Source organism: Sceloporus occidentalis, unplaced genomic scaffold (assembly GCF_023333645.1).
Source record: "Sceloporus occidentalis isolate IW3139 unplaced genomic scaffold, rSceOcc1.0.p SCAF_13, whole genome shotgun sequence".
Lineage (NCBI taxonomy): Eukaryota > Metazoa > Chordata > Lepidosauria > Squamata > Phrynosomatidae > Sceloporus > Sceloporus occidentalis.
Window position 1 is genome coordinate 8,042,799 of NW_028316993.1, and position 16,513 is coordinate 8,059,311.

Genomic DNA, 16,513 nt, shown 5'->3' on the forward strand with positions numbered 1-16,513 from the left:
AAGGTTTCCAAGGTGTGGACCACCACCTACCTTTTCTTTCTATGATATGTAGCTATATTTCCATTCCAGAAAACAGTGTGGCTTCATTTCCACAGAAAGATTCTCACGAAATAGCAAAGCATTTATCCAACCACCTCCTTTTATTAGCCAGAAAAGGTAGTCTCTGAGTTCCTAAATATTTAGGGACTCTGCGCAGGGATGGTGCCAGGTTTGATGAGGTCTTGTGCAAAAGGGCACTTATCACCCCCATACTGGGAGAAAAACGGGATGCAAACCAAATTAGATAAATGAACATTGTCTTAACTGTCATCCTCTGGCCTAAGAGGGAGTGATCTGTTGTTTTTTTCCTGGGGGTGAGGCTGAAGAACTTTGGCTTAAGATCTATAAAGTGGAGACTGTGGGCCACATGTGGTCCATGACCCTTGCTGTAAGAGAATAAGACCCAAAACTGATTACTTGAAGATTGATCCTATTGGTCTATCAATAGGATCGGACTGTAGAAACTGACAGGCAAAGTTTGAAGGCAATAGCATTCTACTGATGTCCGCCTCCCATCCCTGTAGATGGTACTGAGTGGCATATGGCCTGACAATATAGCCCCCAATGATGATGATGATGATTATGATGATGATGATGATGATAAATATTTATTTATTATTCCGATTGAGGATCGAGGCGGGTAACAACAAAGAAATTACAATATACAACAATAAAAACAACAAACCCCACAAAACCCCAACCCAACCCTCCCTCCCAAGTATAAAATTAAACAGTAAAAAAAATGTTTAAAAATACATACAATACATCAAAGTTAAAAACAAATCACAAATAAGAAAAATAATAAAAGGAGGGGGATTCAATTGGTTCTGGACATTATCAATCGGGGAAGGCCTGCCGGAAGAGAAAGGTTTTTGTCGCCTCGAGTGAGGATAACTGGCAAATCTCTTCCAGCAGGTCATTCCAGGTTTTTGGAGCGGTGACAGAGAAGGAGCTCCGAGAATTTCACCGCCAGTCTGGTCTTTCTAGATTGTAAAAGGATTTTCCCGGAGGATCGGAGTGTGCGGGAAGGATTGTATGGGAGGAGGCGTTCCTTCAAGTAGACTGGACCCAGGCCATGTAGCGCTTTATAGGTGATAAGCAACACCTTGTACTGTGCCCGGAAGCTAATAGGCAGCCAATGTAGGGATTTTAAAATAGGTGTAATATGGTCGAACTTGGATTTTCCAGCGACCAGTCTGGCTGCCATGTTTTGAATCAACTGGAGCTTTCAGACGTGGCACAAAGGTTGCCCCATGTAGAACGCATTGCAGAAATCAAGGCGAGAGGTTACTAGAGCATGTACAACAGTTTCTACGTCCTGCTGCTCCAGGAATGGGCGCAACTGGCGTATCAGCCGAAGCTGATAACAGGCACTCCTGGCTGTCGCATCAATCTGAGAAGACAGTTGGAAGCAATGAATCCAGGAACAGCCCCAAGCTGCGGACGCAGTCTTTCAGGGGAAGTGTAACCCCATCTAGAACTGGCAAACTTATCTCCATACCCAGATTGGGGTTACCTATCACGAGTACCTCCGTTTTATTTGGATTCAGCTTAAGTCTATTTTCCCTCATCCAATCCATTACCGACTTCAGGCAGTCATTCAGGGGGGAGATTAAGATTAAGCTAGTAGCTAAGTACAGTGCACCCTTGGCTTATGCGGGAGATCCATTCTGCCCCCCCCCCCTGCTTAAGTGAAATATTGCGTGTGCTCAAGCCCCATTCAAGTGAATGGGGCTCGTGCACGTGGCGGTGTGATGGTGCGCACCCCATTCATTCGAATGGGACGCGCTGCCCCTTGCACCCCACGCTCTTCCACACAGCTCTACACAGCTTTGCACGTAAGCTCAAAGCCGCGTATAGCATGTCTGCATATAACATGGGTGCACTGTATAGCCTTACCCTCGCACTAATTTAAAGCCACATAAAGTGTACATCTTAAAGCCACATAAAGTGTACATCATCACTGCATGTTTGTGGTAATGAATAATAGTGATATAAATGAATTTAACTTGAGTCTTTATTGACAAAAGTGGCATTTGTGTACCTCTAAGGACTTTTATGCGAAATTGCAGTTTGCAAAACTTATAGGGAATTTTGATAAATGTTGTGTGCATAAAACAATGGACATATTTTAAAGTGCAAGTAGCTAAAATGCATGCAGTTGTAAACAACATTCAGAAACCCAGCTGAGCCTATGGAGGATCTTTTCGAAATCTGGCATCTTGTGCAAATAAATCTGCAAATTTGTAAAATGAGTTTTTTTAAAATGGCGCAGTGAAGTAACAAAACATCGTCTCGCAACTGGGAGACCTCAAAAAAATAAGAACAAAGATTTTCATACTGTTAGTAAATAACCTATGCCTAATTCTTCCTATCAGATGTGCTGCTATTGGCAGGGACAGGTTTTTCCTTCCCAGCCTTTTTGTATCTTGTTGCCGTGAAGAAGGCAGCAGAGCAGTGGCCTTGGCAGAAGCCGCCCAGATTCCCAGTGATTGAGTGGGATATAAATAAATCATATTATTATTATTATTATTATTATTATTACCATAATCTTTACTGTTATGAATATTAGTCATACCTCAGTTAACAAAGCAGCTTCTGGCCTCTTAAGATGTGTGTGTCATTTAAACAGCATACCTCCAAAGTGACCCGAAGCAGCTTTATTTTGGCCTGTCTGTACGGGCTCTTTCTTTCTTTTGGTTTGGGAAAGTACCCTTATTCTTTCCATGTTATTTCTGCCTCTGGTACCAAATTTTCCATTAAAGAAGTAATGCCTATGAACATATCTATTTTGTTAGCTGAAGTATACCTATCTTAAATGAAATGGTTGGTGCTTTGCAATGTGCTGTAACAGTCTGGTGTGTGTGTTTATTCTTAATTTCAAAATAATAAAACCTTATGCAATGAAATTACATCCACACGTATAAACTGGATACAAACAATATATATTGAAATAACACACTGAGAGAGACACACATATTGTATTATAAACTACATATATAATAATCAAATGTCTGTGTAATAAAATTGTTTAAGCAGAATGAGTTGGGTATGCACCATTATCCTTGCCATATTGTGGCTCTCCAGATGTTGCTGGACTACAGATCCCAGCAGCTTCAGCTAGCATACTCAATGGCTGGGTGCTGCAGTCCAACAACATCTGGGAGAAGTTGCTATGGCCATATCTGCATTAAAGAATTTCAGAGTCCCCAAATTCCACCATGAGTCTCTTGACAGAGAATAGCTCAAGGACGTTGGTGCAGACTTTGGAGTTGACTTTGCAGCTTGCCATGGTTGTGGGCAAAATAGAGCCAAGCACATAGATTTCTTTTGGCTCTCTTGTAAGCCCACTGCTGCTTATTCTGCTATTTCCACCTCATGAGCACTTTTTTCTTGATCAGCAATGGGACCTGAGCTTTTGCTGTAACCCCAGAGAGAAGACTTGTAGACAAGACAATTGTAACCACCTGGATGAAAAATGGACAAAAAGAGGTTAGATGCAGTACTCTCTGGCCTTGTCTGCATGGGCCAAAAGACCAATTTACACACAACACACACACACATTCTGGCATTGTCCTATTTGGATGACAAATGTCTCAATCCTCGGTTCTGGTGTGAGCGGTCTGGATGACATCTGAAACATTATGTATCAGGACCAGAGATAGCCATACAATGGACTTCTTGCCCCAATCTTCTGGGAATATACTTCTTGCTCCAGATCTTCAGGGAAGATCCAGAGCCCTTCATTCCTGTGCTGTGATGGCTGTCAAAATGGGTGTTCTGCTGAGTTGCATGTCTGCCACTGTCAAGGGTTGTCAAGGACCAAGCCTTGTGATTATCGCTGGGTATCTCATTATGAATGCCCAAGTAACACCAGGCGATCGGGACATCTATGGGTCCAGGATACTCCAGGCTGACCTCTGAGTATCCTGGCCTGTGCATAAATGGCCTCTGAAACCTTGTATACAAGGACTAATAGGCAAGTTCATCATGACAGTCCCCAAGCCCTAGTTCCCAAAATATTCATAGTTGACATTGTTGTAACATGCCTTCCTTTTCCCTCTCTCCTATTGCCCTCTCTATCTTCGTCCCCTTCTCTTCCCACTGATCATGTGTCACATCCAGTCTCATGCACCTTTCCAAAAATTGATTTTCACCCATTTCTATTGAACCTTTTAAAAAAAAGAAATCCAGGAGTTATAGTCAAAGTGCTAAAATGCTGTAGCAATACTAGTTAAGCCTTATGATCATTTCGTTTTGGTACTAACAATCCTCTTTCCCTCAAGTGAACACTGTTGACTCTGTATCCAGGAAAAAACAGGGCTGCATCCACACTGCAGAAATAATATGGTTTGATATGCTTTAAAGACTCCATGAGATTTGTAGTTTGTTGTAGCACCAAAGCAGTGTCAAACTGGATCATTTCTGCAGTGCAGATGCAGCCTTGGTGGCGGTCATCTTGACTGGCTCCTGAGAGAGTGCAAACACACAGGTAAGTACAGATACGTTTCATTTTGGAATGCACTGGGTTAATTTAAATCTACCTGTGGAGTGGGAATAAGAACTACTTGCTAATTCTGGAAGATCCTCAGGAGGAAGAAAATGTCACATGGGTCTCCGAAATAAAATTGGTTTGTACAAAAACTTCTTTCTTTTGATCATCGGAAGGTGCACTTACTGTTTGCTTCTCTTTCAGTAGACCCTCAAATATACTAAATGATAGCAGCTGCCTCTGCCTAATGAGAGGGCTGGCTGTGACCAACAGATAAGAGAGATTTCACAAACATAATGGTCATCCTTTCTTAACTGAGTCCATCCATTCATACGCACCTGCCACAAAAAGCATGACACAAGTCGCATAAGCGAGGTAAGCGGCCCATTTCCTGGAGTACTTGTCTGCAGACGCTTTCCTTTCATGAATGTAGATTTCAAAGATCACGAGAGAAAATAGTGCACAAATTCCTACAAGATACAATGGAAAGAGTTGAGTGTCTGCCTGGATGTTTCAACCATAGTGCATTGGGCTTAATCTGCCTTGAGTTCTGGTTTTGAGGAAAAGGCAGAGTTATGACTATGTGAATGAATCTTAGCCTATGTCCACTGTACCATGAATGTAACAGATATAAAGATTTGTGCAGATTTGTGTAGAGTTTTTTGGGTGATACCTGCAATGATGCTGAGGACGGCAGTCACTAATGCATTTAGAAGAAAGGAAAGGTTGAAGGTGGTGACAATCATGTCCCATGGCACTGTTGTTGCCAGAGCTATGGTGGATAGCAGGAAAGCCAATACCATGAAGCTTCGGGCTAAACTCAGGGACACTAAAAGGAAAAGGAAAGGAAAGCAGTGATCAGAATTACCAAGATTAACTCCCACTATTAAAAACTCACATTAGCAAGTTTATCTTCTCATGGAAATACTGATATTTCTGTAATCATGAAACTATTTAGCTGCCTTTATTGAGTTGTGCATCTGAGGAAGCAGACTGAAATCTACGAAAGCTCATACTGCCAACTTCTTTATTTCGGTTAGTGTCAAAGGTGCTACAAGACCTCTCTGTTTATTAAGTGCTAAGCTATTACATAAAAATTATAAATCCCTCAGTTAAAACAGAGGTGGTCCAAGATGGTCCAAAGGTCTCCCACAGCCTTTGAACCATACTTCTGTGACAATCAGTCCCCCCAAAGCCTCCCAATGTACCCTCTTTTTTTTTTACACCAACACCGAAACCACTACATCACACCAGCTCTCATGAATAGGTATAGGTATATGAAGAGCCAGTGTGGCATAGTGGTTTGAATGTTGGACTACAACTTTATCGAGACCAATTCAATTCCCAGCTTAACCATGAAACCCACTGGGTGATCTTGGGTAGGTCACACTCTCCCAGCCTCAGAGGAAGGCAATGGCAAACTTATGAACAAATCTTGCTAAGAAAACCCCACGATAGATTCATTGCTACAAGTCGGAAATGACGTGAAGACACACGTATATTTGCCAGTGGCTTTTGCATTAGTATAGCAAATCCACTCTGGGTTTTATTCTAGACTTTAAAAGATTTATCCAGGATGCTGAAAACTTATCTCCCTTGAGACCTTCAATATCATGGGGTCTATACAGGGAGGCCAAAATAAAGCTGCTTTGGGTCATTTTGGAGGTAATGCTGTTTAAATGAGGCATGCGCCCTGAGGCCCTAAGGACTGGAGTGCAGCTTTGGCACAGCTTCTGGCCTCTTAAGATGCATGTGTCATTTAAATAGCATATGTCCAAAGTGACCCGAAACAGCATTATTTTGGCCTGTCTGTATGGGCTCTTGGATATCTCCTTTCCAGTTAGGATAAAAAACAGAATGGATTCACTATATTGTTGACATGGAAACCTCTGGCCACCCCCGGCTATCGTACATTATCACATGTACTATATATCTATCAGCACACTCACACACCCCTCTTTTTTAAAAACGAAAACACACAGCAAAATTCTCGAACTCACAAGTACCAAAGAACACTGTCCTACTCACCCATACATCCATTTCCCTTTGCGGTCCATCTCAAAATGGAATCAGGAAGTAGAGGAGCATGACACCATTTTATTTTATTCACTTCTTGCCAGCATTATTATTTTATGTTTTAAAATTTTAATCTGGTGACGGGAATCTACATACCATCACTTTCCATTGCCCTTTTGAGAGGAACTGCAGAAGGAAATGAAAAGTGTTTGGGCTTGCTTGCTGGGGGGGATGACAAGAAACCAATGGCAATGAACATAATAATGTGTTTATTATATTGCTGTTCCATGTATTGCAAGACTGGACAACCTTTTTAGCTCTGGAGGATGTGTCTGGTGTTGACATATCTAGAAAATCATGATACCTAGTCTCAATCAAATTAGATCCATTGGATCAATTGCTGAATGGTGTGTCAACCCATAGGTAAATCCAATTGATTCAATGACCCTACATTAGTTAGGACTAGCCATAGAATTTTATCCCAAGTGTTGTAGTTGTTGTGTGTTGTTTGCTTTCAAATCATTTCTGACTTATGGCGATACAGAGACTAACTTATTACAGGGTTTTCTTGGCAAGTTTCTTCAGAGGGAGTTTGCTATTGCCATCCTCTGAGGCTGAGAGAGTGTGACTTGACCTGGGTCATGCAGTAGATTTCCATGGCTGAGGGGGTTTTTTAACCCTGGTCTCCAGAGTCATAGTCTGACACCCAAACCATTACACCACACTGGCTCATTCTTATTATGTGCCTTCAAGTTGACTTGACTGATGATAGCCCTATCCTAGTATTTTTCCTGGCAAGATCCCATTGCCTTTCCCAACAGGAGTGTGACTTGCCCAAGTTCACCTGGCAAGTTCTTATGCCTGAGTGAGGGTTTGAGCCCTGGTTCTCCAAAACCTTACACCAACACCCAAAACACCTACATCACACCCACTGTCATGTATAGGTATAGTTACAGGTAAAGGTATGTGAGGTGTCAGTGTGGTGTAGTGGTTTGGATGTTGGACTATGGCTCTGGAGACCAGGATTCGATTTCCAGCTCATCCATGAAACCCATTAGGTGACCTTGAGCAAGTCACACTCTCTCAGCCTCAGGGGAAGGCAATGGCAAACCTCAAGGCAACGGCAAACCAAAATTAAGATAATAAACAGCAGTGGGGTAAGTAATTCTGAATTTAGGACTAGACTGCAAACTGCAAACTTGGATGGCAAACTGGAAATGCAGCAGCATTTGTTATGAATGGCTCAGGTTTATCTAAACCATAATGGGAATTCTGGAATCAATGGTGAACTCCCAGGTAAGGAGAACTGGGCCTCAGGATTCTCCCCAGCTTTCCCAATATTTAGCACAGAACTGGTAGCTATGAACAGACTCCCTGCTTTATTTCCCAATCCTCATATTTTAAATCCATCCATTTAAATGCAAGTATCCTATTTACAAACAATACTGTCACCTGTGTACTCTATCATTTAAATGGTCAATTGTCTGGGTCCGGATTTTAGAAGTAAAGTAGGAATAATCTCTTAGTGATTCCTTTACTCAGTTGTTTGTTTGCAGAAGCATCAGTGCTATGCAGTGAAATCCATTCTCTGGTCTAATCTGTACTGCAGAATTAATGCAGTGCGACAATGCTTTAAGTGTCATGGTTCCATCCTATGGAATCGTGGGACTTGTAGGTTGTTGTGGCACCAGAGCTCTCTGACAGAGAAGGCTAAATATCTAACAAAACTACATACCCCAAAAAGTGGTGTCAAACTGCATTGATCCTGCAGTGCATAGTAAACTCCTGTAATATTTTAAAGAACATTGGGAAGACACCTGATTTGATCATGTGCTGCCACTCACTGGGACAGCAACACATAGGAACCTATCTCCATACATCTTTACCTGTTCTGCAATTTCATTTTCTCCTTCTTCCCTTCTTCCCTCCCTCCCTCTTTCTTTTTCTTTTTTAAAATATACTACTTCTGAACATGCAGTCATATTAATTTCAAAGTGTACTATCATTTGATAATGAAAACCACAACACTAGCTTTCATTGTGTTTCCTTGAACATACCATTGAAGTTTGCCAGAATGTAGCATCCAAATTTATTGGAACAAGTGGTCCAAGGGCCGATCAGGAGGAAATCAAAATTAGAATAAAAAGCAGTCCAGCTGGGAGACAGAAGAGCAATAAAAACCAATACAAAATTAATGAATGCAAGGACGATACTTAAGATCCTATACGGAACCATTGAGCCAAATTAGGAGATGGGCTTCTTCTCTTGTGTTCCCTTTGAAGCCAATCCTGTGAATGTGGACAATCACGTGAGCATCTTCTCAGGAGCCTTAATGGTGGCCTAAGAAGGTGGAGAGGAACAGCAGGGAAGATTTGGAGCAGAGGGGCTTTTGGAGCATGAAGTATATCCTAGTTGAAGTCTGGCAGTTTCATGAGTCTTCATACACTGGAGCCTGGGACTCCAACTGTCATGGAACTTCTGTTTGGCTTCTGGAACTGAGCCACATGGAACAGGCATCCAGGGCTGGATAAAGATGCCAGGCCATAGAAGCATATTTTTAAAACGAGGGATGAAAATGCACTTAGCTGCTCAGCAATTGTATCAAGCTCCATACAGCTCAGGTCCAGGCTATTTGAAGAGTTGCATCTTTCTACAAGACCCCTGCCTGAGCCTTAAGATCCTCAAGGCAGGCATTTTTCTCGATCCCACCACCTTTCATGGAGACATGTGATGGCCAAGTGGGACAGAGCCTTCTCTGTGGCTGCTCCCACATTTTGGAACCAAGGGCCCAAACAGACAGGCCAAAATAAAGCTGCTTCAGGTCACTTTGGAAGTATGCTGTTTAAATGATGCATGTGTCCTAAGAGGCCGGAAGCCATGCCACAGCTTCTGGCCTCTTAAGATGCACATGTCATTTAAACAGCATACCTCCAAAGTGATCCGAAGCAGCTTTATTTTGGCCTGTCTGTTCAGGCCCAGGAAAACCCTTCTAACATGCTGAGGGCTACTTGGTGTGCCAGGCTTATCTATCCTCCCCTTTTCTCTTGGCTTTGCTGTTCACTTCTGCTCAGTAAGTACTTCTGGAGGCAGCTGCTGTTTACCTTGCCTGTTGTAAGCTGGAACACACAGCTACAGTAGTATAAGCTAGAGTAGGATCCAGTTCTTTCCCAGCTCGATCTTTATTGCCTTGTTTATTGCAGACATGCTGCTGCAAACTGACACCAAAAGTCTGTATTTCTCCAGCCCTCCTTCACCTCCGAGTGCTGAGGCTTCAAAAAATAGCCAGATAAAGGAGAAGAAGGAAAAGCAGGGGGCTGGGTGGAGATAAAACAACTTTGTAAAAAGGACCTTCTCTGTCAGATGCTTTGTTAACTGAGACGTGCCTCTACTAGTGCACAGAACAACAAACTGAGTGCATACCTACACAGAGTGCACTTGTGCTGAATGCAATGTGTGAACACTTCTATAAAGACAGGGTGGGACATAAAGAGATCTCCTTCTTCAGTACCACAAGTGGAGTTGTAAATGAACTCAGGACCAATGTGCTGGTTTTGAGTCTATTCTGGATAGAAGGCTTCTGAAGAAACCAGCATCCCTTTTTTCTATTCTTTATTTTTTAAAGAGAGAGATGGGAATACGTAGCCCTTCTGATGTGGTCAGATCACAGCTAACATAATAATTCACCACTGGCTCTACTAGTTGGGGCTAATGGGAACTGGAGTCCAAAAACACCCAGAGTGCTAAAGGTGTCCCCATTTTATTTATTCATTTATTTATGTACTTCCAAGAATTTACAATGCTACCTTGAGGATTAAATTCACAGAGCCTCTGTATCCCAGCTGTTAGAGTGAAGGTCTGCTATGGAGAGTGAACATTTTATTTGCTTGGCCCTAAATACTGATACCGCCCAGTATTAAATTATAACATATACAAATTGGTGATATCTGTATTCAAAGCCTATTTGCTTCCAGTTCTGTTTAGTTGCTTTGAATAGTAGGTAAACCGGTCTTACAGTGGAACATTGTCGTAATCTTCCCCTGTATCTCCTCAACAGAAATGACTTGCCATACCCTCCAAACAAGGCGTTATAAAATACACCACCAAACCTTTCTGGGTTCTGTTTCAGGTTGCAGGAGAGGTTTGGCAGTTAGTGATGACCATGTTATTAGAGTGATGGATCTATTCCAGGTTTGGGTTACCTCTCAAGGAACAATCGGGGTGATTGAAATAGGGTCCACACTTTGGAAAGATCCATTCAGTCCTGCAGTACAACCTGGAGTAAATGCATTGCTCCAACGTCTATCACTCTAGAGGAGTTGCCCTTAGGTTTCTGGGAGGAAGAGGAGATATCTTGGAATTTCTGGAGCCTTCCTGAAAATGCTCCTATCTCATTCTTGATCCCCAGTAGTCCTATCTGGAATACAGTCTTCCCAATCGTTTTTGCCACAGGTCTCTATTAGAAGGATCTATCTAGTTCTCTTTCTTTCTGTGTCATCTCCCTCTCCATTTTTTTGTATATAGTAATACATAGGAATGAATGTTCTCAGAATCCCACATCAAGCATGATCAATGGATATGCTGGATTAGACATACTGAGAGTTGCACTAAAAAGAAATATAAACCAAAATCTGAATATAAACACATAGAGAGAGAGACTGGAGGAGATTCTAAATGACAAGAGAACCAAAGCATTTTTGTCAGTAAAGAAATATTTAATAGAAATAAATATATTAAATAAAATAAAGTAGAATAATTAATTAATTAATTATATCTCTGTTAAATATATTAATATTATTCTATTATTCCCTCTCTCTTTTATTCAAATTTTGGATTTTTAAAAAATACATTTGAGGGCGGAATGGAGGCAGCAGAGAGAACCGGTATCTGTCCATCTAAATGCTGTCTAGAGAAATATATTGAGTGCATAGATATTTAATCAATGGGGAAAGGAAAGAGTCTTTGTAGGTGAGAGATATTTCATGGAGCACTGAAAAATGTCAAGAGTTGTGCTCTCCAGTATTGCATAACAGTAAATAGAAAGAGAAGGATTGTTTAGTTGTGCCAAAATTGTAGCAGAGACCTGAAATGTCCTTCCAGTGGAGGGACCTTCCTAAATGAGTCCTTGGCATAGTGTTTCTCAAGGAAGCTGGTGCAGCCTGTGAACTGCCTTGCCCCAAGGTTGATGCTTCAGTGTAACCAAGTCCATTACCAGTACAGATTCTGGCAAACCGGAGCTCTTTTTGCTCAGAGAATGGAAGGTCGGGAATGTTTTAAGATCTGTGGAAGGTCTTCGTGGCTGAGGATTTCTGGGCCCACGTGAGTGGTTGATGTTCCTGTCCCCCAGAGTGCCAACTTGTAGGTCACTAGATTGTAAATCCCTGGAAGAGAAAGCGATTGCAAGAGGTTAAAAGGAACACATGCAAGATCAAGTATCCCCACCATCTGGTGTAAAAGTCACAGGTGAGGTGCAGGAGCTCAGCTTGACATAGCCACATCCCAAGCTTAGGAAAGTGATCCTATTGTGATCCTGTTTAGCTGGGACATATTTGGAGTTGTGATCTAAACAGGGGAGGTTCTCAATCCTTGCCCACACCCCAAGAAGACTTTATAATTCTATCCCACTGGAGAATTCAAAACAATTCTAGCACCTGGGTTGATCCCAGAACTTTTTCAAGTGAACCCCAATTCCTCATTTTCCCCAGTAAGCATTATCCCTCTATGAACTTTGTCCTATTATGCAGCAAGAGACCCCACTGACATATTTCACAGTGCCCCATTTGTGCATCATAATTCACTGGCATGGTTGTATATCATGCCAACGATTCAGTTCCACTATCACAAAGTTATGGTTCTGATCAGGATCTTGCCCATTGTTAACAACAACTTAAATCTGATTGAAATGCCACCTACCACTCCCCATAGATAACTGTGCTGAAGATATATCAGGAATTAAAGCGTATGTTTGTTTGCTTGTTTGTTTGTTTGCTTGATGGAAAGGTCAAACTTGCCAGAGCAATTTAACATTCCATCCCAGTAATATCCTTAGATTGCCCCATTGTGAAGTGGCTTTAGGCATGCTATAGCTAATTGATAACCCATGGATTATATCTCACTCAGTGACAGTTGGTGGTCCCTGTATCAATGGGGTGGTGAAACTTAGTTATCCAAGGCTAGTTGTCCCCAAAAAGGGGCCAGCCGCTTGGTTAGCTCCTGTAAAGTTTAGGCTAAAACCTGGGGCAAATTCTCCACCCCACTGACACTAGTCTTTGCCCATGATCTGACTCAAAAAGCATTGGAGGACAGGACACTTTCTTAGAGTGACAGATCAACCCAGGAAATTGATTTCCAGAACAATAATTTTGAACCAGGTGAATCTCTTCCATATACCCACCTGACATGATGCACAGGACAACGACGGGAAGGCTTAAGTAAAAACCCCATTTCTTAGATGGTTGCACATCCTTGTGATCAAGTTTTAGTGCAAATATCACCACAGCGAGTAGCACGAAGCTCCCTAGGAGACACAATGAGGAGACTTACAGTTCTGTGGCAGATAAGACAGCTCTTATGGACTAGAAAAGGCAGCAGGTCCCTAGATCTGACTAATAGAGCTCACCTTCCTCTTGCACCCCACATGCCATGGCCATGTAGTGGATGGTCAAGAGTGCGCTATGGGATTATAGCCAGATGCACCACAATGAGTGCATTTTCTAGGACCTCCTGATGGATTCCTAGAGGAAGATAACTTCATTATGGCTAGAGGTGAAGGAGGAAGGGAAGTCCTGCAGGAGGCCAGGGGTAGGGGAGGATTTAATAGATCCATAATAACAGAATCTTACAATAAATTTTCCAATTCAGGATCTGAGCCACTATTGCAGAAGCAGTTACTATGTTTAGTACAGCCAATTATTCTGCAGGGAAGCATGCACATGACCCCTGTCTCCATTTTCATGTGGTGCTTGTAAGTTAGGTGAATGGGAATGCCATGGTGCATATCCTGCAGTCATTTCCACAGACATGGGATCCATCACAGCTATATTAGCATATATTTTCACTGCATGAAAATGCATGGGCTTTTGGGTTTACTGTTTTGGACTACAGCTACCCAAGTAGTGGCTATGCTGGCCATGGCATGCTGGGAGCTGCAGTCCAAAACAATATTTTTTTCTAAACTCGATACGTAAGGCATGATTTCACTGTCAGTCTGGTCATATTCTGTACATAGAATGGGAGATTGGCCATAGTGGCAAGTGGCTTCCATGTCAAGGGTGCAGTGAATCCACTCTTTAAACTACACATTTTAAAATAGCTCTCAAAGCTTGGTTCTCCAGGGTTTTCTTGGATTTAAGTTCCCAGAAACCCAATCCAGCATGACCACAGATTCTGGGAATTGAAGTCCAAGGCATATGAAGGACTTTTTGCGCCCTGTGAAGGGCATGATAGCCATGGCACCGCATCTTTACAGTGCTTCTTCAGCGCTGCGTCATGTGGATGCAGTGCCAGAGGAGCACTGTGATGCCGCATGCTGTGTGGAGCGGGCCATGGCATCATGCCACCCTGGGGGTAGAATCAGGGCATGCTTCATGTGGATGCTACACCCCAACTCTGCCCCAGGCTGGCTTTTTAGGCTGGTCTGCACAGGGCCTACGTTGTTAGTACTTGGTTTCCAAACCTTTAATTGTCTTGGTTGAGAACTACTGTTGCAAAAGACCTTTCCAAGGTGTTGAGGTTATGTCGGGAATATATTTCAGCCTCTTGGATAGCACCTTTAAACTGTAGTCTAAAGTCCAGAGTGGACTTACCACACCCCTGACATGGAAATCACCAAATATCACTGGAATCTGTGGCCACCCTGTCCTTCGCTTCAAGCAGCAAAAGGCCAGCGACACTGGTAGATTGGACACTTCTTATACAAACTTCTTTCCTCCTCTGCCCCAAAAGCAATAATGGACCCACAAAAGATGCCCACCTGCATTTACACAGTTTACAATAATACCTGAAAGAAAACTGAAGATAGAAGTCATCAGAGCTTTGGGGACAAAGATGAAGTTGCAGTGAATGACGTGGTCCCATTCCACTGACCACAGCATAGCAATGATGGAAGCAATGACGCCTAATATCATGAAGCACCGAGTGAAATCCAAGTACACTTTGGGGAAAAAACACAAAGATACTGTGAACATTATTGCATATAATTTCAGCGTCTTATCTTTCATCAAATATGGGCGAAGAAACTGTGGAGGTTAAGATATCTGGAGAAGATGTAGTCCAAAACAACAATGATTCCATCAGTCTTTCATCCTGTTAGTCTTTGATCAAGGTGTGTACAGGATTGAATCAATTCAGATTAAACCAGGTATTTCCCAGTTTGGGAAGAGTGGGCAACTCTGGGAATTATCATTATTATTAATTATAATATAGTTCAGTAAAGTGGTGAATCTCCTCTGAATTTTAGTCCATACTTTCGGAGGTATTAACCTATTTTTAGGATAGGGTTCACCACCTTGGAGTATTTCAAGTTTAGACTGAAATTCAGAGCAGATTCCCTTCTCTGCTGACATAGAAGCGACTGACCATGGCTCCCATGGGGAATGTCTACTTTCTGTTGTGAATACAGAGTCAAACACATGCCCATGAGTATGCTTGAGTTGGGCTAGCCATGCACAGAGAGACTCTTCAAGCATTACCTTTGTTTGAGCCAGAGCGGGATTGATTTTCAGGCATTGTAGGAGAGAATATAGTGGGAGGGTTGTCAAAATGGTCTCCCCTCCATAAGTTGTGGGAGAGGAATAGAGAGCCAACATGGTGAAGTAATTTGAGTGTTAAAATTCAAATTCCCAGTCAGCCATGGAAACCCATTGGATAGCCTTCGGCAAGTCACATTCCCTCAGCGTCAGAGGAAGGCAATGGATAAATCTTGCCAAGGAAACCCCTCAAATCAGGTTGTAAGTCAACTTGAAGGCACATGACAACAACAAAGGAGGGAGGGCTACCTATGGGACTAATGGGAACATGGGTGGATGTCCACATTTTAAGTAACCCAGTGTTGCATAGTAGTTAGAGTTCTGGACTACAACTCTGGAGACCAGGATTCAATTCCCAGTTTGTCCATGAAACCCACCGGTTGACTTTGGACAAATCACATGCTCTCAGGGGAAGGCAAGGGCAAACCTCTGAACAATCTCACCAAGAAGCCCCCCTTGATAGGTTGGTTTTAAGAATAGAAATGACTCGAAAGCACACAACAACACATTTTAAATGAGTAGCGGGATCCGTTGGTTTCAGTCTCTCTCATTCTTTAAGGTTTGTATGGAGAAACTGGCAAATCTGGCTACGTGAGCATCAAAATAAAATCAAAACAGAATTCTCACCCCTCCCTGGTAGATTTTCATTTCATCTCATATACCATACCGTCAGTGGAGTGCATGGGGTAGCACCCATGGTTCTCTGAGCAGGTAACCCAGAGCCCAGAAGTAATGATATCGACATTAAGGTTAAACAGAGTCCATCCATGCGAAATATGGGTAGCTAGAAGGAGCACAACATTAACAAAGGAAATGACAAAACTGATGATCCTGTAGGGATTCATTGGGTCCAGTACAGCAACTGATTTCTCCTGGATTTCCCTTCCACCTGATCCTTTCTTCTTCCTCAACAGCAGCCTTAAATGACAGAGAGGAATAACAGAGGAGAGGGACCAAAAGGATATTTAGATCTCCCTGATGCCTAGCATGGTCCCTCCACTCTGGGACTCCCAACTGTCACGGAACTTCCATTCTGTTGCTAGAACTTGCAGGGAAAGGTGGATAAGAAGTGGCTTGCTCCAAAGCCCCTTTTAAAGATGTCACACCATAGTTTGGCAGTGGGGATTCTGGGAGCTGGACTCCCCAAAAGAGATGTGTCCAAGTTCTGCAGGACGCCATTGTGTTTTGGTTTTGGATTTTGGATACTGTGGACTCCTAAAAA

General features: G+C 42.5%; 2 protein-coding genes across 2 annotated transcripts; both read right to left on the reverse strand.

Annotated features, from left to right (window-relative positions):
* Positions 1–3,006: 3,006 nt before the first annotated feature.
* LOC149304808 (uncharacterized) lies at positions 3,007–8,996 on the reverse strand. The gene is made up of 4 exons (XM_089479430.1): positions 8,605–8,996; positions 5,205–5,360; positions 4,870–5,001; positions 3,007–3,506 (listed from the first exon to the last, which is right to left on the reverse strand). The coding sequence occupies exons 1-4, from the start codon at positions 8,780–8,782 to the stop codon at positions 3,397–3,399; spliced, it is 576 nt and encodes a 191-aa protein (XP_089335556.1). The 5' UTR covers positions 8,783–8,996; the 3' UTR covers positions 3,007–3,396.
* A 2,276-nt stretch (positions 8,997–11,272) lies between these two features.
* Positions 11,273–16,291, reverse strand: LOC149304809 (uncharacterized). The gene is made up of 4 exons (XM_089479326.1): positions 15,959–16,291; positions 14,544–14,696; positions 12,939–13,061; positions 11,273–11,925 (listed from the first exon to the last, which is right to left on the reverse strand). The coding sequence occupies exons 1-4, from the start codon at positions 16,134–16,136 to the stop codon at positions 11,792–11,794; spliced, it is 588 nt and encodes a 195-aa protein (XP_089335452.1). The 5' UTR covers positions 16,137–16,291; the 3' UTR covers positions 11,273–11,791.
* Positions 16,292–16,513: the final 222 nt, after the last annotated feature.

What these genes read in the sequence shown, in the direction of transcription:
- LOC149304808 (XM_089479430.1), bottom strand. Translation starts at nt 8,782, where the DNA reads ATGGTTCCGTATAGGATCTTAAGTATCGTCCTTGCATTCATTAATTTT. An exon ending in CATTCTGGCAAACTTCAATG is followed by an intron (nt 5,361 to 8,604) that starts GTATGTTCAAGG and finishes TTTTCCTTTTAG; the next exon opens with TGTCCCTGAGTTTAGCCCGA. An exon ending in TGTCATGCTTTTTGTGGCAG is followed by an intron (nt 3,507 to 4,869) that starts GTGCGTATGAAT and finishes TTTTTCATCCAG; the next exon opens with GTGGTTACAATTGTCTTGTC.
- LOC149304809 (XM_089479326.1), bottom strand. Translation starts at nt 16,136, where the DNA reads ATGAATCCCTACAGGATCATCAGTTTTGTCATTTCCTTTGTTAATGTT. An exon ending in TATCTTCAGTTTTCTTTCAG is followed by an intron (nt 13,062 to 14,543) that starts GTATTATTGTAA and finishes TGTGTCTCCTAG; the next exon opens with GGAGCTTCGTGCTACTCGCT. An exon ending in TGTCCTGTGCATCATGTCAG is followed by an intron (nt 11,926 to 12,938) that starts GTGGGTATATGG and finishes TTTCTCTTCCAG; the next exon opens with GGATTTACAATCTAGTGACC.